This window comes from Etheostoma spectabile, unplaced genomic scaffold (genome assembly GCF_008692095.1).
Source record: "Etheostoma spectabile isolate EspeVRDwgs_2016 unplaced genomic scaffold, UIUC_Espe_1.0 scaffold00569331, whole genome shotgun sequence".
Taxonomy (NCBI): Eukaryota; Metazoa; Chordata; class Actinopteri; order Perciformes; family Percidae; genus Etheostoma; species Etheostoma spectabile.
Genome location: NW_022605066.1, coordinates 374,509 through 398,945, shown reverse-complemented (window position 1 = coordinate 398,945; position 24,437 = coordinate 374,509). Strand labels below are relative to the sequence as shown.

The 24,437-nt window shown below is 41.0% G+C and overlaps 1 protein-coding gene across 1 annotated transcript; it reads left to right on the top strand.

Annotated features, from left to right (window-relative positions):
- Nucleotides 1-694: 694 nt before the first annotated feature.
- Nucleotides 695-23,002, top strand: LOC116684788 (solute carrier family 49 member 4; the record flags this gene model as incomplete). Its single annotated transcript, XM_032510208.1, has 4 exons — nt 695-825; nt 6,778-6,905; nt 10,157-10,339; nt 21,126-23,002. Coding segments are annotated over 4 exons (558 nt in total), but the record flags the coding sequence as incomplete, so codon positions are not given.
- Nucleotides 23,003-24,437: the final 1,435 nt, after the last annotated feature.

Here is a 24,437-nt window from a genome sequence, read left to right as displayed (position 1 = left end):
TTGATCCTTGTCGCTTTTGGAGGGGGGGTTGGTGTAGTTCACCTCACCAAGATGCCTTGCTTGGTCTTACAGAAGACTGGTATCCGCACAGAAAATATGACATTTTAACATTCATCACTTACTAAGCCATAAGATATTTTAAGTTTAATAACTTTGATAGTCCACTTTTCTTCATTATGGACTTTTATGACAGGTCGATGCAGACTATGATTAAGCAAAAAGCATCAGATCCTACTTAAGATTCTGCTCCCTTGCTGTCTCATACTCCATCTGGTTGGATTTGGTTGAATGTGAGTTATTGCCTTGGGGAGATTGATGGGAACCAAACACCTTCATTGGCACACGGAGCGTTCTTGCCTGGATGCCACACACTGATTGTTTTTTTGTGTGTGTGCACATGTGCTACACTTTACCTCATATTGATCCTGCTGCAGTCTCTTGGCCATAACATCCTTTCTCTTGACTCTAAGACCAAGTGTATGCGATGGCCTTCATCCGTGTAAATAAGTAAGGACAACAATCTCACATACACACAAACCCATACAACTGCTCTAATAGCACTGCTGCATGGCAATTTACCAGACGCATTGACTGACAGGCCTTGACAGACTTCAGACACTTAGTGCCTGCTCTCTGTCTAGCTATGTCCTCACAGTCACAGACTGCACTACTGTTGAACTCTGAATAACCTTCTCTTCTCCTTTTTTCTTACTTTCTTCCACTCTACCCTGCAATCTCCTGTTCTTTTCTAATACAGGTGGACGCAGGCTGGATTGGTTTCTGGTCAATTGTTGGTGGATGTGTGTTTGGAGTGGCAATGGCCAGGTAAGCTACTGTATACCTAGCTGTTTTTTATTGTGTAAATTCTCACATGCCGGGATCATTGAATATGGATTTATAGTCAAAGGAAAATAGTGATGTATGATTGTGCAGGCAAGTCCAGACTACTATAACATGCATATCTGGACCACTCATTTCATTCAGATCCTCTCTACAGTTTAATGAGCTTTTTAAATATCTCTCACAAACAAACTCCATTGACCTGGGTAACCTATGTTTCTTCTCATCAATGTTATTCTTAGACTTTCTCATTGTATAGCTATTGAATATGGTTTGCAGGGACTTTAAAAAGTGACATGAATGCAGTGCCGCTCTTACCTGGTTCTAGACTTCTAAATTGCCTCCATCATCTCATATTTTTTTCACGGCAATTTCATTTGATTATCAGGTTAATACTGCCCAGCTTAGCGACAACTCGATGGACCTGGTGAGACATCAAATTAGAAAATAAGCATTTACTGCAACCCCCTAATTAACATTTCCAGAACTTCTTTGCAGCTGAATCCAGACGACATACACCGCGTTTTTTGGGGGCACAAGCTGCTCAGTTGACTTTGACTTGGTGTGTTTCCATGCGGCTGACTGGTCCGGGCGAAGTCACGTGATTCTACACCTGGTAGAATGTTTTTAAGGAGAAAGTAGGCCTATAAACACAAATAAATTATCTAAATCATCGTCATGGGAAAAATATGTTGAGAACGGCATCAGAATTTTGGTTAATCATCCAGCCCTAGTTTGAGTCATTTGTTATGAAAAAAAGTAAAAATTCACTGATTCTAGCTTTTAAATGTAAATAATATCTAGTTTCTTCATTCCTCTTCAAAACAACACATTTGAGGATGTTGCCTTGGCCTTAGGGAAACGCGGATCGACATTTTTCACAATTTTCTGACATTTTGTAGAGTAAAAAAATAATCGATTTAATTGAGAAAATAATCCTCAGAGCAATCGGCAATGAAAATATTATATATCGGTAGTTGTGGCCCTATTATGTTGCAACGTAACACAAAAAAACTGTAGTTAGTAAGAAGTGTCCTCTAATTGATAAAGCATGGAAAAAATCAATCCATGTTTTGTTTGATAGCGTTGGCTGTGCCCCTGCTACCTCACAAACAAGATTAGAAACTAATGCCTTTGAATTTTCCTCACAGTGGAATAGCTCTGGTCACTTGGTATGCATACCTTATGTGTTATACTTCAGTATAACCCCCTGACTCTAGGAAAGCTGGATTGTTTATAACATTATTAATAACTATTTAATCTCATCTAAAGAACAGTTGAAGGTTAAATTGAGGTGAAGGAAGGGGTCTACTCATCTACTCTCTTTTAATATATGATCTGATCCAGTGACACGGCAATAGAGTGAGGGGAATAGATGCTAATGCAACAGCCATTTCACCTCCATTGATGGATAGGGAGCTACACCGCAAAAACAAAGTGTGGAGTCTGCAAAAGCAAGAGATTCATTCCTGTACCGACCAATATATGTTTATCGCAGACTGAGGCCCAATCAGCATTTCCAGGCAGGCCCACTATTTTCTTAAAGCTGTAATCAGGGAAATGAGCCCATAACTCCCACTGTTAATCAATGAAGCTGTTTGCAGCACAAGATGAAAGTGTATGTAAACAGAGCTGTTGAATTATTGGTGTTGATTACATATACTCTGAGCCACTGGAGGGATTGATTAGTCTCTCTTTTGTGCAACAGCTGATAGTTAAATACAATTCCGCTTTAACAATTGGCCATATGTCATTTGCTCTCATTTATAACTGTTAAAAGGTACTAAAGGTGGTTGGTAAGGTATTTGTGTAGGTGGCAATAGTTGCATTTGGTTTCAATTTAGACTCCTGGGTTCAAAAGTAACAGGTTAGATTTTTCAGTAATTCACAACAGGGAACAGACTTTCTCATTAATTATCATCAGTCACCGGGCTGATAGCCGTTGGGAGATAGGCCCCTAGATGCAATCTGACAATCTTCAATTCATCTTTTGATTAGAGAAATGTTTTTAAAACAGCAGCAACAGAAGAAATTCAACAGTATATTTAGGTTTTTCTTTCTCTCCCTACTCCCTTACAACTAAATGCTGCCCTTTTTCTGCTTTTTCCTTCTTTTCAACAACTTTCCGCAATATGGAATCAATAGATACTTTCCTAGGAAAACTTGTGGTAATGAACTGAGTAGATAGCCGTCTTGTCTCACCCACTAGTAGCCTTTTAAGATATTAATGTCAAGATGTGACTTACTATTTGTTATTTGCTGTCCCTCTCCCTCAAGCTAGCACAGTACTGCGCCAGTGCTAAGCACAGTTGGCCACAGAAGGCAGAAAATGGCCTCCTTTAAATGCTTTTTTTTGTGCTGCAGGTGTTGCAGTTTCTCATTTTAAGTGGCTCATACTCCTGCAAAGCTGAATGTCTTGGGGGATTAGTATTTACCATTTTCCACAAAAAACACTGGCTGCTTGTAAACATTATATTTCTGTGTCTGGCTGATGGACAGTTGAATGGCAGGGAGCTTCATGCAGCAGGTTCAATTAGCGGTGGATGCTCCAAGGTGTGGAATTTGACAAAAACAATCTGAGCGCTGTTAATTTGTGTGGCTCAGACAGAAGCTGGGTGGACGACAGTCACACGCTGTATGCTTTTCTTCACAGATTAAAGAGGATTAAATTATAACTAACAAGCGTCTCTTTTTATCTTCCCTTTACAAGCCCCAGGAAAAGAGTGGGGGGGAGGGGGGGTGTATCAGGACCAGGTTATTCTCCTTCATAAGGTCTGAGCCAGACAATATTCCAGGTTAATGAGATGAGATGGATGGAGCAAACACAAATGAGCCACTGCCTAATTTGTTTTTCCTGCGAACAGGGACAATCTGTGATTGCATGCTGGTCATCATATTATACTGTCTGTCTATTTGGTTATTTACTGCATGCCCCTCACTAAAAACGTAGACAGACTTAATATATATTGTCATACTGAAGATGATATTTCATCATTCCCCGCAGGCACTGCGAGAGCAGAAAATGTAATCTGATTCTACATAACTTAAATGATGCTATCTTTATGATCAATAAATCCTGTTAGAGCAGTGTAAAAGATAGACTTTTAATTCTGCCATATCTCATGAGATGACATAACACTCTTTGCTCATTGAGTACTGTGACACAGCTCTGAATTACATTAATGGAGGCATGCAAACCTTTACTATGCAAGTGTTTCCTCTTCAATATTATTCTGGATTCTTCTGGAACACCAAAACCAGTTAGGGTACAAGCGGCCGAAATGGGTTTCCTCAGGAGGGTGGCTGGCGTCTCCCTTAGAGATAGGGTGAGAAGCTCAGTCATCCGAGAGGAGCTCGGAGTAGAGACGCTGCTCCTTCGCGTCGAAAGGAGCCAGTTGAGGTGGTTCGGGCATCTGGTAAGGATGCCTCCTGGGCGCCTCCCTAGGGAGGTGTTCCAGGCACGTCCAGCTGGGAGGAGGCCTCGGGGAAGACCCAGGACTAGGTGGAGAGATTATATCTCCAACCTGGCCTGGGAACGCCTCGGGATCCCCCAGTCGGAGCTGGTTGATGTGGCTCGGGAAAGGGAAGTTTGGGGTCCCCTACTGGAGCTGCTGCCCCCGCGACCCGATACCGGATAAGCGGATGAAGATGGATGGATGGATGGATGATTTATTACTTTCCGACTTCCTTACTGTCCTAATCTAGCTCGTGGGAGATGTCAAAAACTTGAACGGACACAGAGTGCCAAATAGTTATTTATTATGACAAAATATTATAAATTAAAAAACATTCAATTAAGGTGTGTATGTCAGTGTCACTGTAGTTTGTAACACGTATTACTAACAGTAAATCTCTTAATTGCTTCAGAGTAATATGATATACACCATATTACTCAAGCATTACTAGTAGCATTGACTGTTGGGTTTGGTAATTGTAGAATTTGTTGACAGTAAGAAAAAATATATACAATTAAAGCTGACCTTAACCTTTAAAAACATGATGATAGGATATGTATATTGTGATATGTATATATTAGTCAACTGTAAGCCAGTGGTTTTCAAACAAACAGTGTTCACTTGTATTTGTTAAAATCTGACTGTGTCATACACCTGACATAACTGTCCAATTAGTGACCAAGTGCTTTATCAAGTGGCTTCAGGGGCCATCGGTTAGTATAGGAAATAAGCTGCTTAGAGGATCAGATTTGGAATTGATGCAGGGAAGTACCCTGTGATCCTCTCCGCAAAGAGATGATGGTTGGCTGGGGGGAGGCTGAGGATTTCAGTCTTCTCTGGCACAGGGGGTAGTTGAAGGGTTGAGCCACTCACTGGCAGATGGGTGATGCAGATTTGAGTTGTGTAGCTGTGGGCAAAGAAACCAAACATGTTTGTGTGTAGTGGCAAGTGCTTGGCCCTCTAATTAGACTGTCTTTTCCAGTGCAACCAGCTCATTCTTTTAAACAGAAATATGACACCGTTAGATCTGTTTACTAGAAAAGGCCAACAACATTCATTATGTCATCCCAAGTTACCCGTAGCCTGCTCTAAATTCTCTAACAGTGATCTGGAGTCATGATGTAGGAATTAAGAATGATGTCCTGTGAACATGGGGACAATGTGTTGAGACTGTGACTGACTGTGCAGCTCATGATATCCCAGGAGACATTGATCTTGTGTAAAAATGCCATGGCGGAACTAGGGGTTGAAAAAAAAATGGATTCTTAGATGCATCATGATTCTCTCTAGAATTTTTTTTTTTATGTGTTGATTTTTATTTAAAAGTTACTGTCTCCAGCCAATTCTCCACCTTTAAACATGCATGAGCCTCTGAAAGAAGATTACTTTGAGAGAAGGTGACTCAGCATCTTTAAGGGTTAAGCATGGAATGACTACACAATAAAAAAAAAACAGTAGACTAAACATGTTTTTAAAACTTGTGTGTGATAAATACTGCATATGTCAAAATTCAGATTTATATGTATATTTTTTTAAATCACGCACGACAATGTACACAAAAAAATGGTTGCATCGAGATGCGTCGAGAGCATAGACCGTTAATATTAATATTTCAATAATATCAGTCTATGGTCGAGAGGCATCGATAAACGGTTTAAGTCGCCAAATCGTTGGCCTCTGAATTGGAATCAAATCCTGAGGTGCCCCGAGATTCTCACCCCTAGGCAGAGCGTTCTGAGAAGAAATGTTCTCATTATCTGTCCAAAAGGATGATTTCCCTCACCCACTGGTCCTCAGCATACTGACAGAACTTCACAACCTAGTTGAACTAATCAGCCTTTTACAACACTGGTTTTTATGCTTCCATTAAGTTCATTCATCCCTATTTTCTTAAGCATCTTGTCTGAGCAACAAAACAAAAGTAATTAGTGTCTTTCTTTGCTACAGCCTTCTTTGGCTTCATCTAATCTTTCACATGAATGCATATGCATACCCAGAGGAGCAGAGAGGAGTTAATGAACTATGAGGGTTTAGAAAGGCCTACAAAGAGAAACCACAGGGCTCAAGAGAGAGAGTTTGGTGGCCTGTCTTCCACAATATATTAAAATCCGCCTTCTTAGCTGGTGAAACAAATTGAGTCAACTTTTGGAGTAGTGTCTCTGCTTGTGTAATTACAAGTACAACTGGTGCACCCAGAAACAATTTGGAGAAGAAAATGATCTAGCCTTTCTCTGAAACAATGCATGTCTCTGATAAAATATTATGACACAAGTCACAGACAAAGAAGTAGACATGTAGAAATTGCATTGCTGCTCATTTATGAAGGATGCCTCTAGTTTCTGAAGCAGCTGGCTTTATTCACTTGAGTAATTTGTTTGCCTTTTGTCCTGGCGTATTTCAGGATCCTTATCTTTATGTGCTTTTTCTTAGTGATTTTTTATACAGTAAATGGATCTTTCTCTTTTTTCCCACCCTCTCTCAGGTTTGCAGACTCCATTCGGGGGATGCTGAAGCTGATCCTGGTGCTGATGCTGGCAGGAGCCTCACTGTCCTCCACCTGGTTCACGCTAACCTGTCTGAGCACGTTCACTCACCTCCCCTCCACCGCAGGTAGGTCCACAGCACATCACTGTCAAGGTGACATTGCATACAGGCAGTGCAGCTGGGACACTCTGATATAAGCCAGGGACAAAATGAATTCAGTGGGCAATTCATGGGTTTCTCTCGATTTGATTAGCCAAATAAAGGAGAATCCACTCTGAAGTATTCAGTGGATTTGTGTTTGTGTTTTAAAGCTTAGTTCATACAGTCCATTGTGTATGTATTTGTGCAGTGAAACACTGTGTTGGCTCTGTATATCAACTTGTTAGATTTACACACATACACACACACTTGTGTAAAGTTTACACTGTTTCATTTGTGGTTAAACTCTTCACCCAAAACTCTTCAGAAAAATACAACAGTACACATTCTGAATCCAAGTTTCTCTCTTCACTGAACCAAGACGAGCTTAATTCTATTGTAAACTAACTGTAAAACAAACTTTAGTCAAACTTGACAAAATAAAACTCCCCAAACCTGTCTTGGTTAGTGGTTCCACTGTTCCAACAATCACCAACTCTGTTTTGGTTGAAACAAACCCTTAATTCACAGAGTTAGATGTGAAAATATGCCTACACATTGTTTGTACTCACTATTTATCTCAGCCCGCGCAGAGCAGCGACTATCTCTGATTCTTCTGAGGCAGACTATTAAATTAGCAAAATAAATGACAAAAACTGCCCCCTAAAAATAACTTTTTTGTACTTTGAGCCGACTATATTTGTGCCCAACCCTATTGGTTGCTTAATAACATTTCACTATTTGTGCCTTAAAACTCCACGGCTACCTTGTCTGTATTTTTTGGATCACTGACCTGCATTGTTGTACAATTTGGGGGACTTTGTATACAGTGACATACGTTACACACTCTTCACCCAGTATGGATGTTAACACCCTCAAACACCTTAAAGTCACCATTTAAACTATGTAGTTACTGTTTAATTTTAAGTGTTGGCAAACACAGCCAAAATGATAAATAATATCTTTCTTTCCAAATACTTACAGACTGTAATGCATATTTGGTACATACTGTATTTAGCAGAACCAATCCATTGTTAGACATCTGTAATAAATCCATTTGGACATTAGTGGACTTAGCTGCCCTTTCCTAAGCCAAACCAATAAGCATACCAATATATCGTTCAAAGCCACTGATTCTATCCATCATCATCATCATCATCATCATCATCATCATCATCATCATCATCCTCCAGGCCTTGGCACTGCTAACCTTCTGTCTCACGTCCTCTTATCCCAGACACTGGCAGTCTGCAGCAGCCAGGCTCCAACCTTGTTCATCCACCTGGCATATTGTACAAGAGGAGTGTGTGATACTGCAACACATTCTGCCAAAATACCTCAATGTCCCACTATGGGACAGTCAGTGTAATCTGCAGTTTTTGTAAACAAGAGACCAATCGATTGTTAAAAAACATTTTGTCAATGGGATGCATAGACTTGCTTATGTTTTTCTGTCCTACTGTGATCTTATCTAAAATCCTTGACTTCATCCCTTTAACATCACGCTTTTCAGAATTATACAAATATTTTGCCTGAGTATAAGGAATGAAAATATTCTGCAGATTTATCAATAATGACAATAATTGTTATTTTCATCCCTTAATGCGTAAATGTCCAGTCTTAAATTGTAGTACGACCCCCAATATAATTTCTAGAAAGAAAAAAAGAGTGTATTCGGCCAACAAGAGTCATCCCATGTCCCTCTCCTGCTGTGCTGACCATGTGTTCCCTTCCTTGAAGGGATCTCCTGTTGCCCTCTGGGAATTGGTGGCAGATAACCTAATTCAATAATGTGACAGGAAGAGTGCAGTGATTTGAAGCACTCTTAAGTGTTTGATTTTAGTGCTTCGTTAGTGTTGAATAAAGACGAGCAGGGAAGAAGGCTTCTGGGTTCCCCGTCGCAGGCGGGCAGGCGAGGGCCCTCAGAGGCACTGTGATTAAAGGGACGGGCAGGCTAATGGGGAGCTCATTTGGACCAATCTGCTATGATAAGGGAGATGGAGGGTGCCATAATGCTCCAGAGGTGATGGCTTCATCTCATCGCACATCCACTCTAATACACATTCACACATTTCACTTTAGGTCCCCAGCCAAAGGACCGCAGCTGAGACCAGATCTGAGCTGGCCAAACATACTGAACACTTTCTGATTGCTCTGCAGACATGACACACACACACACACACACACACACACACACACACACACACACACACACACACACACACACACACACACACACACACACACACACACACACACACACACACACACACACACACACAGTTGACAATGTCGCAATAAGCCAATGTTACACAAACCTTTGCAAAGTAGACTTCTGCAAGGTTCATTGTGGAAAATAGAATAAGACGGTTGGCACATCATGATTTTAAATAAAAAATGTATAATGCAGGAATATTATTAATTTTTCAATTCAACCAAGTGGTGCACCTACTGTACATTAAACCTGAGGCGCGAATGAGCCAAGCTTATTACTAGCGGACATTTTGGCAAAGGAGTTAGTCATTTGTTTTTAATTTACGGTAGAGTGCATGAAACGAGTTGCACCTGAATGCTTAGTGTGCAAAATACACTAAACAAACAGCAATATATTACCAAACATATTGAAATTGAGTTGCTGTCACAGTGGCATTTAAACCTTGTCGTGACACTCCATGCCAGACTGAGAGGAAGGTCCCTTCAAAATTAAGTGTTATAAGTAAATCTTTAAAACTTTACCCTTGAACATGCCTGTCTGAAAAGAGAAAGAATTTCTTCACACTGCGTTAAAAGGATGGAACGACCTTCCAGAAAAAAGTTGGTAACTCTTTAAAAAATAGGTTGAAAGCCTTTTGCCTTTCAAAAGGTGTAATGTACAATTATCAACTTTTGTCTGTAATGATACTTATTTATGAATTGTTAGAAATTTCCAATCATGAAATTAATGTGTTTTACCCAATCAACATGTTTAAAATGTGTATTTATTTTTTCTGGTACGTTGTCACCTCAAGGGGTGGCAATGAAATGTTTTTTTCAGGATCAGGGTTCTTCATAAATCTGTGCTGCTGAGAACAAATCATACGATAGGAAGCTGTGGAAGGTTGCATAAATTACCACCGCTGTTCCATAAACTTGTCCAGTATACCACCCTTTTTAAAAGAGCTGCTCAGGTGGGATCTATAACATCCCATTTTCCAATTAATCCTTACTTATTGTCGTTCTGTTATTTTGTCCTTTTACAGCCATCCTGTACACTTCCTGCATCCTGTTGGGCATTTTCATTAACAGCAGCGTGCCAATATTCTTCGAACTTTTCATTGAGACCGTGTACCCGGTACCTGAAGGCATCACCTGCGGAGTGGTCACTTTCCTGGGGAACCTTGTCACCGGTCTCCTTCTCTTCTTTCTCACTTTTTACTGTACAGGTAAGACAGGAATACACAAATTGGGATGGAATCCCTCTTGCTGTAGTACTCTTTTAAAATATAAATGTGTCTTTTAGTTCAGTTTCATTCTCACTAGTGCCTATTTAGTGTCATGAAGTCAGGTCTCCCCCCCCCCCCCCCCCCCCCAGCCCCCCCACCCCCAAATGGCGGATGGTGGGAAAATTAGGTTACAATGCAATTGACCAAATCGGCACAAAGAAAAACTCCCTATCGCAGCCTCAGATTTATCTATGAGTTGGCTGCCTGGCAAAGTTTGATGTAATGGTTTAGGCCCACAACAGGGGACAGGATGTCATCTGCTAAAGTAAACCAATACATAATAATAATAATAATAATAATAATAATATATAGTAAACCGATACTGTGATCTTTGACCACCTGTCTTCGGTTTCATTAATCTTCCTTGTAATCTTGGTTACATTACAGCACCAATCAGCTAGAATGAAGGATCCATCTCTGATAAACACTCCATCTAGTTTATATATATATCTATATATATATATAGATATATATATATAGATATATACACACACACACACACACACACTCACAAGCTTCATCCTCTTCCTCTGCCAAGTTCTTCTGATTGCTGCATGGCTACTGACATCTGCTGCCTGTCAACTGTATCTTGAGCCAGCCTTCTGGGTTGTCTTGTCAGTGCAGGTGGATATTATTATTGTCAGACCTGAACAACTGTCGGGCCTAGAGGCTTCAGGGCCTGCTAACAAGCATAACACCCAGGACACAAATCCTGCTTGTCTTGTCGAAAACAGCAGGTCAGAAACACTTACATGACACATACCCCAAAATAGGAAGGACTAAGGATAATGTTTTTAATTAATAATTTGACCCAGAAAATGAAAGGGTCATCAAAGTACCCCGAGCCCAAGTAGAGTACTTATTTGTTTGACCAACACCAACAAATTGAGTAACTAATTGATTAATTGTTTTGGCATTTTTTTGTGACCTTCGCCAAGGAGGTAATGTTTTTGGCTCTGTTTGTCTGTTTGTTTTTTTGTCATTTGATTTCGAAAAAACTACCGGGCTGATTTTAATTATACTTGGTGGAGGAGGGTAGAATGGGTAGCAGTGACCTGCCAAGGTGGCTTGTAAAGTGTCACCTGTGACTGCCAGAACAGATATTTGGCAGTTCATTACTATCAATCCCCGGCAAAAGGGTCATCCAAGAAAGTCAGATCTTGTTTTAAGATTAACATTTTTCACAGATAATTATGTAACAAATCTCATTTTGTTGGCAAGACAAACCACAAAAGCAACTTTGACAGAGGACTTAAGCACCCTGGTGCCACCACAGAGACCTGGTTTCAAGTTTTTGTGAGGACAACCTGACTCAAATGTGATCCAGGTTTGGCTCAATACGTTTAACAGGTGAAGGCTCAAGAATGACCTCGGAGGGATGTTGAGTGGATTACTGTCGGTCAATTACATTTTATTTATAGTGTGAAATTATAGCAGAAGTTATCTCAGGACACTTTACTGGTAGAATAGGTCTAGAACACACTCTATAATTTACAAAGACCCAACGATCCCCCTCAAGAGCATGCATTTAGTGCAACAGCTTCAAGCAAAGAACTTCCTTTCAGTAGAAACCTGAGGCAGACCCTTGCTGTTGGTAGGTGGCCAACTGCCTCAAAGAGAGAGAGAGAGAGAGAGGAGGGAGATAGATAGATATAGAAATATGATTCAAAATAATAGCTTTGGGTGTAATGGTTTCAGTTTTAACATTAACTATTTGAAAATGATGATCCAGTTAGGTATTTTAAATGTACATCAGTATGGTGATAAATTATAGAAAAGACAGCGATATGTACCATGTTTGGATAGAACTGCTGCAAGTGAACACACAGTCACAAGAGTGCTCAATGGTGTGTGTGTGTGTGTGTGTGTGTGTGTGTGTGTGTGTGGTGTGTGTGATGCATTTAAGCTTTCTTGTCAGAAAGTTTACACTGATGCAGGCGTGGTAATGCGAGCTTGCAGATAACCTCAGTGGTGGATTGCCATCGACTGTCTACCTGCAGAGTATCCGTAGGTACCAAGTTGTTGAAGTCTACTGTTCTTGCCATATTGGCAGGTAACCAACCAATGTTTGCAGGTTAGAGTTTGTCAGACCGGTGTGACACAGCAGTGTAAAATGGATATCATGATAACAGGTAGAAAATCCTTTTGTTTATTACAATAGCAAGATATATTTATGGTTAAAACTGGTCTATATTTTTCTTATTGTCAGCAAAACCCATGAAAACACCAAAACCAACAATGTTTTGTCAGTCTCGGTGGGCTGAGAGTGAACCTGGAGGGATGTTAAGTGTATTAGTTTAACTTAGTTTTAGTTGTGACAGTAAAAAGGACAGTAGCTGAGTGACAACTCAAACTGTTAGAAACTTGTGGTCCAGATGACAAGCATTGTATTTTGAATTCTCTGCAGCAGGAGCATGTCAGTCTGGTGATAAATCATAGATAAGACAGCGATATATACCAGGTGTGGATAGACAGAGCTTTCGGTAGATAAAGCAGCTGCAAGTGAACAACATCCCTACGTTGTGTGTGAAAAAAACTAATTCCTACCAAAGTTTTCAAAAAAAAAAATCTGGGTCGTGAATATATAGTTTAAATTTTCTAAATTCTCAGCAATTTTCTGGAACAGCTGTAGCACTTTACTTTTTGACCGACACACTAATCCCAGGGCTGGTTGATGGATCACTGGGTGCTCCTGTCAACATGTCGACGTGTCCTCGGGCAAGGCACACCTTGCATGGCAGCTCGGTCGCCATCAGTGTGTTCTTGGGTGTGAATGAGAGGCAAAATTATAAAGCGCTTTGTCAGTAATGGTAGAAAAGTGCTATATAAGTGCAGTTAATTTACCAATCAGCCAATAGTAGCTCACCATAGGTATATTGTGTCTGTGTATACAGCATGTCTCTTGATTTTGATTTTCAAATGCAGTACAGAAATGCTACTGTTGTGTTTGAGGTCCTTTTAGTTGAAATACTTTTATGTCCTTAGCATTTCTATGTAGCACTTAAATATAAAGTGTGTCAGAAATTAAATGTATTATTATTGTTGTTGTTGTTGTTGTTGTTGGTATTATTATTATTAATGTCTCACCGTTACGGGTCCATCATAGCACCAACAGGTTTATTTGTCATCTGTGTAATTTCCCCCTTAGTGCATATCTTTGGTATTTTTTTAATAGCCAAATTCATCAAACAACGTTTTTATGTTTGAAAAAACAAATATTGATTGATGTATTGTTGTCAGATTTTTATTCAACTCTCAAAGATCAATATCAATTAAAGCTGCAAGCAGCGATGGAGGGCCCTCGCTAACCCGCGCCAGTCGGGGTTACTGGCGGACGCCTCTCCTTGCGACCGCGCATTTGCGCGTCACTCACACGCTGAAATCGTCGCCAATGAAAAGGAAACCTCCCTGCTGAGTTCAATGATACCTCCCACAAGCTATACTCCTACAAGTCATTATCTGGGAAAGGGGCGTGGCCGCATCATAGTGGGGCGGGTCAAACATAACCAATAAAAAGGAAGTCTCTGCTGAGTTCATTGATACCTCACACAAGCCTATACGTCATACAGCTCCTTATCTGGGAAAGGGGGCGTGGGCCGCATCATAGGGGGGCAGGTCAAACATCAACAATAAAAAGGAAAGTCTCGGCTGAGTTCAATGACACCTCACATAAGTATCTACGTTAACGGTTCAAATGTTATGAAAGGGGCGTGGCCGGAGTGACTGGGCGTGGTCATAATATAGGGGCCTCCTCACTATCACATGTAGACCACACGTTCTAAGTTTCATGTAAATCGGATGATGTTGTCATATAAGGCTATTTTTCCTGTGCCAGGTGGTGGCGCTATCTCCAAAGTCCATATTGCCTGTAGGTGTCTCAGGCCTGGACTCTTGTGTTTGTGGGAAATTTCAAGCAGATACGACAACGTACACTGTAGTTACAGCCACTTAATTCTTCATTGCTAAACACTCAAGATGGCCGCCATGCCACGCCCACACCGTTTAACGAAAAGTTTTTCTTTTAATAACTTTTCATCTTCAACATCTTAGATGACTCAGACTGAATTTGAAGTCGATCTGATGAAATCTCTAGGAGGAGTTCGTTAAAGTATAGCACTTGTCTTTAGAACTACTTCCTGTTGCCACTAGGGGGCGCTATGACTTTGAGCCAATAGCGGCATGTAGATGTCGTCAGGGGCGTACTCTGATGAAACTGGAAAGTTTTGAGGCAATCGGACAATGTACACTCAAGTTACACTCACTTCCTGTTATAAGCATATTTCCTGTTGCCAGATGGTGGCGCTATCTCCAAAACTCCATATTGGCCTGTAGGTGTCCTCAGGCCGGGACTCTTGGTGTTTGTGGGAAATTTCAGCAGATACGACAACGTACACTGTAGTTACAGCCAATTTTATCTTCATCGCTAAACACCCAAAATGGCCGCCATGGCCACGCCCACAACCGTATGACGAAAAGTTTTTCTTTTAATAACTTTCCATCGGTAAACATCTTAGGATCATACACCCCAAGTTTGAAGTTGATCGGATGAAAATCTCTAGCAGGAGTTCGTTAAAGTATAGCACCTTGTCTTTAGGCCTACTTCCTGTTGCCACTAGGGGGCGCTATGGACTTTGACCAATAGCGGCGTGTAGATGTCGTCAGGGGCGGACTCTGATGAATCGTGGAAAGTTTCAAACAAACAATCGGACAACACGCTCAAGTTACACACACTTCCTCTTTCGGTGGCGAATCGCACAAAATGGCCGCCCCGCCACGGCCACGCCCTATGACGAAAAGTTTTTCTTTTTAATAACTTTTCATCGTTAACATGTTAAGATGACACACACCAAGTTTGAAGCTGATCGACGAAGCTCTAGGAGGAGTTCGTCAAAGTACGACATGTGAAAGGGCAAAATCGCACTAATTCGCACATTCAAAACAAAATGGCGGACTTCCTGTTGGGTTTAGGGGGGGGCTACCATGGAGTTTTATGTCGCCCTGCCATATACATATGTGTACAAGTTTCGTGAGTCTACGATAAACGTAGTGCAGGGGCTGGAATTTTCGTAATATTGTAGGTGGCGCTAGCGAGCCATTTTTTGCTATTCCCGATCCAAACCATTAAATACGTAAATTTTCACCAGACTTGATGCGACCGCCCAAATGGTGAGTTTTTGAATATGATAAGTCCTCCAAAAGGCAATTCATTTGACGGAAATAATAAAGAATATAATATTCCTTCAGTTCCAATAGGGCCTTCGCCGCCTGTCGGCGCTCGGGCCCTAATAATAATAATAATAATTCCTTCAGTTCAATAGGCCCTTCGCCGCCTGTCGGCGCTCGGGGCCCTAATAATAATTCCTTCAGTCCAATAGGGCCTTCGCCGCCTGTCGGCGCTCGGGCCCTAATAATAATAATTCCTTCAGTTCCAATCGGGCCTTCGCCGCCTGTCGGCGCTCGGGCCCTAATAATTCTCAGTTCCAATAGGGCCTTCGCCGCCTGTCGGCGCTCGGCCCCTAATAATAATTCCTTCAGTTCCAATAGGGCCTTCGCCGCCTGTCGGCGCTCGGGCCCTAATAATCTGCCTCAAACATCCAGTTTTGTGCAGTAATCCTCACACTCAATATATATTGCTTATTCAAGATACATTAAACGTTCTTAGTACTGCCCAGTGATAATTCTTCCCTGTTATTGTACCTATAACCACTTCCTCTACTGAATGCACAGAACATTGTCTATTTTGAAGACAACGACTGTGTTGCTATCAGGGCCTGAAGTTAAATTTGCCACAGTGACTTTTTTTTGCCTCATAAAGGTGAAAAACATGGAATCACACGAGTGTACCGAAACAGCAGTCGCATCCTCTCCAACTGCGCTGCTTTCGTGGACGTCAGTGCCTCGACCTATCATGGTATGAAATAATACTGGTAGAAGACCTTTTACCACTACTCTGCGTCAACTCTTGAACTCACTCACTGAAAAGTGCATAGAGATCAGCTGCGTTCTGTTCTCTTGAAGACATCACTCCTGTAAAGATTATTTTTGTTATTTTGTACATTCCCTTTGGAGGTATTATAGCGGGCATTCTCATTACTCTAATTTCATCTCTGTAGTCCCATAATGGATGTAGCAAATAATATGCAGACTTCAAAACTGATGAATTCTGCATGAGCCTCTTCTTTTCGAAACCCTTCCACCTTCCGTTATTGAAAATTGGCAGCCCTTACCTTTTTAAAGATTTCCATTCATTTCCAGTTTACAGTTCATTTTAGGGTTTTCCTTTTGGCTGCCCTCTGCCTCATTATACATTCTGAATGATGGTTCCCTTTCCCTGGGGACGGAGAGGCGTTTATGAATTTACCTCATGTCCACTTTAACATCCATGAGAGGCTGGTCTTGGTTCAGTGGGCACTACATGGCCTCCTGACTCTGTTGTCCTGCTTTAAGCCACAAAGTCTCTGAACCACGTGACTCAGAGACATGAATGAAACCTCTGGGCAACATAAATCTGCGCCTATCGCTCTTTTTTGTTTTGTTTCATCAGCTGTGTGTTTGTGTCATTTAGCGCGGTGCGTCAGGCAGAATACAAAGCAGCAGAGAGGTATCGTGAAGCAAAAGCCTCAAAGGTTTTGGAGAGGAAGAAGAGGAGGAGGAAGATGAGGAGGGGGGGGGGAGATGAGCGTTGAGATTCCATTCAGCTGTGAGTTGTTAGAGTCTCCTGCATAGGGGGAATCAGGGATTATTCAGCACAGAGAAATAATTGCTGCAGTTCTTTAGTTCCAAGAAGTTTCTTTTTCCTTTCTGCTTAACTTTTAATTCTCGTCAGAAGTGAAAATACCTTTTGCAGACTAACTTTTTCAACCCACCATAAGGACAATGGAGGTGTTTAAAAAAATAATAATAATAAAACAGCTTTTCTTTATTGAGCTCAGTTACTCCTGAGACAATATAAGCCTTTTTACATGCTGTTTTATTGTTTTTGAGACAGATTTCAATCATGAGTTAGAAGTAACATTGTCAGAGTCAAAGAATAGCGCCACATTAACCCACACTTACAAAGTACACATTTGGCTCTTTGGCAGTCAGTATGGATGATCTGGCTTCTATACTGTAGGGGTCCTTACCAACCTGTCAATCTACAGTTAATATTCCGCATGCAGGATGATGAATGATCTTGTTCTTTACACAAAGCTGGTCTATGTATCTTGAGGTGTGACCCCAGTTCTCTTTAGCAAGGACTGCATTCATAAAGGAGAACTGAACCACATTCATTATAATGCTGCATTGACCTCAATTAAGACTGATTAAGGCCATAAGATGCCTGTCGGCCCATGTCTCTTACTTTATCTGAGGCACCAATGTGCTGATGGTGGCAGCTCCAGTAATAGGCTGTTAATATGATGAACTGTCCCTCTTTTCCGCTGACGTCTTCTGAATGTGATCATTTCGTCACAATGAATCCGGTATAGTTACTGGCAGCGGTTTGCAGTTGAATTGTAGTTTGTGGCTAATGTCCAATTGTAATGGTGCAGTTAATTAGCAGGTTGAGTCACTCAACATTCTCCGTCATCATCACAAACTCCTGCCTTGTTTTATTTTTATAACTATATCCTTTACTATTTTATTACTATCTTAATACTTAATACTACCATCCTATCAACAAGTATAACCTCTAGAAGTTTGGAAGTTTTAGTTACAGATTGATAATTGACAAAACAGTCTTGAGGCGGCCTCTAGGTCACCCAGTGTCATTCCCCCCCCCCATCTCTCTCCTTTCATGTCTATCCACTGTCACTACACTAAAGGGAAAAGACCCAAAAATAATCTTAATAAAAAAAAAAGATGTGAGTTTACCAACTCCTTACCCCCTTACTCTTCAGCCCGTTAACTACCAGCCATTTATAACTCTGCAAAGAGCTTCAACAATCAGTATTAAATCAGTAGCTTGATCATCATCACATGACAGATAAAAATAATTGATCAAAAGTAAAGAAGTTTAGGAAAATAATGAGAGAGATTCTAGTGATTTTATTAGTCTAAGCTTCAGTTGTCCAGTCACCCACTCTATTACAGTAAGTTATAAGCAGTGTCGGGCAAGTTACTTTTACAAAGTAGTTAGTTACTAGTTACTTCTTCCAAAAAGTAACTAAATTAAAATTAATTCACTCAGTTACAAATTATAAGAGTTACTAGTTACTTCAGATGTAACTATTATGTTACTTTAAAGTACATTTGTAAAGGCTCAAATGTGACCCCACCTCCACCCCTCTTTAACAGAACTTAAAATACATGTGCATGTTCAATTATTTATGATAAATCTGAATATTATAATGAAATGGACTCTTAATACAATACATTATTAACAGAAACAATGTACACAAATCTAAACTATTTTAATGCTGCTGTGAGACTAGCCTCCAATCAAATGCCATGTATGTAGATATTGTGTTTATATAGTGGATCGATACAAATAACACAATAGATGTTTTGATACTTTTGATATTTAATGCCTGTCATTTGGGCTCGCCATACCGTGCTTCCGAGTATGCATGCTTTCGAACACCCGCCCAACTCTACTTCTGATTGGATTACCATGACATTTTACTCAACCTGAGCCAATTGTCAGCATTTAGGCACTTGTCACGTTCACTGCCCTCGAACCAAGGAAGAACAGTAAAAAAAAGTCTTCAACTCTCTGCTCAGAGATCTAAAAAAAAGAGCTTCAATTATAGTAACGCGCTGCTTTTTTGGCAGCTTTTAATGCCGTTATTCCCATCAGTGGTTATAAGTTGTGAAACCTAACTCTCAACTCTGTGTGTCCTTTAAACATTGATCATTAAAATCTGATTATCAACCTTAAAGCAAACTGCTGAACTGATGAGCCTCCAGAAACCAGTTACTTCTCTCTTCTCTTCTTCCTTTTATCTCATTTGCTCTATTCTTCTTTCTTCATCCCCTTTCTTCCTCCACCTCTTCCTCAGTTCCCCTCCGTCTGCATCCTGTTCAGATAAACTTTTAACTGTTCCCTCCAAACTTGGCTTCAGAAGTGTCCTTAGAGATCACAGAGGAGGTATTGAGCTGCTTGCCTATTTTTTATCCCATCACCTGATTTAATTACTACAATTACCAAGCTCCCCGTTAGCATTCATTTAAGGCTGCACACCAAAACACAGACACACACAGATTGTGTGTCTCCAACTTTAAATGGACAAGACTTTGTCAGGCGCACACGCGAGAAAGCGGGACAGAGTGAGACGGAGAAGATGGCAGGCCAGATAAACACGACTCCATTAACCCACCTCCACACCGGTTCCCCTGCTGTCCAGCTCATACACTTCTGATTAATGAGGCTGCTTCAGGAGTCTTAACACCTCCCTGCAAACACCCTCAACCAATCCCCCCCCCCCCCCATCATAGATTCTGCTCAGCGTCTCTCTCAGGACAAAACACCTACGTGGTCTTGAGACGGGCGGCTTCACAGCGAGGGCTAGTTAATGCACTTGAAAAAAAAATTTGATTTGGGTTTATGTCTAGACAAATGTGTGACTGCATGCTCTTGCAGGTCGCACGGTGAAAATCTGAGTGTGTGCCTCACGGAGGTTGGACAAAAAGATGAGGTTATTTGTCTGTGTGCTGATGAGTGAAGATGCCAATGGTTCAGTGCAGCTGCAAGCTTCCTATCTGCCCTCCAGATTCTGCATTATTGCGGACAGCCAGAGCACCTCTCCTGTGGTTAATGTAGCTTAAACAGAGCTGAGAAAATAGAACACCTCCTTCTGCACCATGTTTAGGTTCAAGTGTAAGTCAATGATAATGGGGAACACTGCCAATATCATTGACTTATTCAGAATCATTATGAAAGGCAGCTCAGGAGACTGTTCTTATTTCCTATATGGGATGTCAGGAATTCCTATTGATTAGCCATTAGTCCTATATGGTACTCATAAATTTTTCAATGTCACTTCATACTAACTCATTAGGGTTTCTGGATGTACGTAGAGGACACATATTTCATTTTGAAGGAACATATGGTCAATGTTGCGGTCTGTTGCCTAGTACTTAGCCAGGGTTCAGCTCTGGTTCTTATTCAGAACAGAGCCAGTATAATCTATTTTGCTAAGTGATAGTACATGCATGCATCCACAATGATTTCATTTCCATGTTTTGTAAAATCTCGTAATTGAACCGTTGAGCGTGCATCTGATTTTCACATCTGATTGGTTGGTTTTGTGATGGATTGGTCACATTCTTTCATTTAAATAGAATTGATCATCTTGCTAACAGAGGGAACTGCAATGGCCCACTGTGTGTGACCAAGGAGAATGGAATCATCTTGAACTGAGAATATAAAAAAAGCAATTGTAGGAAAAGGTATCATCTTACAGCCATAACTCTTGGAAATGGTGTCAAGAGGGTGTCCAGAAAGGAGATGCTCATATACCTTGGGCCATATAATGCATATTTATATCTTTAAGAAATAGACAATTTGATGAAGACAGAGGTGGAAAAGATGAGGAAAAAAAGGAGGCAATAGATAATCTAAGTTAATAGATAAAGTATCCAAAGTGAAGTCAAAAGAAAGAACAGTTTAAGTCTTTGAGCAGGTGACAGTGAATAATCCACCTGTCCACCCAATGTATCAAATTCTGAATATGAGCTGAAGCAGACTGCTTATAATCTAACCTAAAAACATACATCTGTCTCCCTCTCTCTCCCCTTCATCTAGATGTATCGTGGTTAAACTGGTGTCTAACCGGCTCCTGTCTCTTCAGCCTCGTCCTCATCCTCTTCTTCAGGGAGTCTTACGACCGCCTCTACCTGGACGTCTTTGTTTCTGTGTGACATTGCTGAGGACAACAAATCCCCACTACAACTAACAGTAAAGAACTAAATAATTATTCTTGCACAAATAGGAGGAGAAAAACGGAGACAAAGGGAAGGTGGAAAGCCCACACTTTTTTATCACGGAAGATTTTAGGATGTAAATGTATATATTGGTAACAGTGGTGATGGATTGCTGTTGTATGGCTGCAGACGAGAACCAAGAAGCGATTCTACACCAATGTTTACTCTTTAAATGTGATCGACTCAATGCCATATGACTGTTTAACACATCCTTAACTGTTTTATTTGTCAGTCTCTTTGTTTGTATAAACACAAACGTATGTAAACGGTTTAATTTCTTAACCAGGCACAGCATGACAGACTTTTAGTAGTTGTTGTTTACGGATCATGTACAATTTAAAGTCCCCCCCCCTTGCGGCCACTCTGTTCACCTTCCTTGATCGTTGCTCAAGTAACTGGACACTGACTCAAAGCTTTTGAGTCCAGTTCAGCATCAACGGTCTGCCCCTAACGTGGAAGGAAAGGGTCATAAGCTTTGTCAGCCAATCAGCAGGCCTGGCTGGGCTGAGTCGGGGCTAAACGGGGGACCTGGTGTTTTAGTGCTGCTCCGAGCTACAAGATGGGACTCACCGGGGAAGCTTAACTGTCCTGATGCCGTTAAGTGACCTGTGATACTGTCATTGAGAGGCAGGTACTTATATTATGTTTTATTGCCCTCTCAAGACGAATATTATGCAAACATTATCTACGACTGAATGGCGGCCAGAGACGTGGGCTGGATTTGGAGAAGCCTGCGCTTTTTCCCCCCGCAACGTGGAAGAAGCTGAGTCATCTGAACTGTTGCACCTTCACGTTTCAGAAGTTGTTCAGGCTATTACTAGGTAATTGTGTCAATTTCTGCTTTTTAATCTAACCACATTATGTTCGTTAACTTTTTACAGGTTTTTTAAATGTGTTTTCCTCAGCAGCCTGCCAGTAATTATTGAAAATGTCTCAACATTAACATTTCACACCCAGTTTCACTGAAACAGGATGTTTGGTACTGATTTCAGCCACAGATGAGGCACACTGAGGGAGATTATTTTATCATACAGACATGAGGATTACGCCGCACTGTAATTGCCAAGCTGCTCCTCCTCCCAAGCACCAGCAGGTATCTCTGCGCCAACTGAGAGCCGACTGACCCAAAGGGAGTAAGAAAAGAAAGTTGCCATTTTCTTGGATTTCTTGACTGATTGAACTGGAGCTGTGACAAAAACCCAGCATCAGATCTGGAGGGACACAACCACAAGGAAACACATCATTGTAAATGAAAAACATCTGTCACTTACGGACAAAGTTTTTCTCTAACTTTTCCATGACTTCTCTTAGTGTCTTTGTCTTGCACAGCAGCTATAAGACGTCTTTTTAATGTGTTTTCCTCCGGGGTTCGAGGAGCCTCTCTAATGTGTTTTGTGGTGCTTGTTTTTTTTTTTTTTTTTTTTTTTTTACCTCTCCTTGTACAGAAAAGGTTGTCTTTTACCTTTTGACATGTTGCCTTAATTGCCCAGTGCTGTGCGTTCAGCCTCCCTCTCTTCCACACTGTGACCATTTTATCTGTATAAATTGTTAAAGGTCATGTTCTTCTGTCCTGCAACACACACTCTGTGGTTTCCCGAGCTTTGGGTTATAAACATCCTTGTTTTGTGGAAAGGAAAAAGAAAAATGGGACTGTTGAATATTTCCAGCACCTTATTAAAATAAACATCTTATGATTAAGAATGTTGTTGTTCTCCTGGTGTTAATAGGCTCATGGAGGTTATTAAATTGCAGCTGTTTGGGGTGCACTGAACATTACAAATTGCTGTTGAGTTCATTTGTGGTATTTCTTAGTATAGAGCCAACACAATAGAAAATGTTTCTGTTTCCAAAAACACACACAGAGTGCACTTACTGTACTATTTTGCTTTCATTATCACAGCTGTGCTCCTTACACAAACTCAGTCTTTTGTGGCTGCTTTTACAGTGCCAGCTAACTAACTCCCGTTGACTTTGTTTTTCCTGCCACATATTAACTTCTGTCCTTTCAGATCCTGCCATGCAGTGTAACCCCCTTTTCCTGCCATTCCCCATCACCCAAACTTCCCACTTTCTCCATCAACCCTGCAGTATTTGTCTATTGCGCTTCTGCCTTAGCTTTCCAGCCTTCTGCTCTGCCTGGTGCCCTGTCCGACCCCTTGGACATCGGACCTTTGTCTGACCCCTTTGGATAACTTTGCCTGTGTAATCTGCCTTTCTGGCTCGTTATGGACCCTTTTGCCTAATCTTTGCCTCCAGGTGAACTTTATACCTAACCTGCCTGTCTCTTGAGTTGTGCACCTGTGGTCAACCTGGTATCATCCGGGTTATTTCTCCTCCGAGTCACAGATGACCAGATATAACCATGACATATACATGATCTTATTATTATCATGTATAATAAGTTTAGTGAGTCATAGTGAGTGATGATATATGATATATATATATATATATATTATATATATATATATATATATATATATATATATACTAAGTGGCCAGTGGCCGTGAGTGTATATATATGGCCGGTTGTATATAATATATATATATATATCTATATATATATATATACACTCACCGGCCACTTATTAGTACCCCATGCTAGTAACGGGTTGGACCCCCTTTTGCCTTCAGAACTGCCTCATTCTTCGTGGCATAGATTCAACAAGGTGCTGGAAGCATTCCTCAGGGAGTTTGGTCCATATTGACATGATGGCATCACACAGTTGCCGCAGATTTGTCGGCTGCACATCCATGATGCGAATCTCCCGTTCCACCACATCCAAAGATGCTCTATTGGATTGAGATCTGGTGACTGTGGAGGCCATTTGAGTACAGCGAACTCATTGTCATGTTCAAGAAACCAGTCTGTGATGATTCCAGCTTTATGACATGGGCGCATTATCCTGCTGAAAGTAGCCATCAGAAGTTGGGTACATTATGGTCATAAAGGGATGGACATGGTCAGCAACAATACTCAGGTAGGCTGTGGCGTTGCAACGATGCTCAATTGGTACCAAGGGGCCCAAAGAGTGCCAAGAAAATATTCCCCACACCATGACACCACCACCACCAGCCTGAACCGTTGATACAAGGCAGGATGGATCCATGCTTTCATGTTGTAGACGCCAAATTC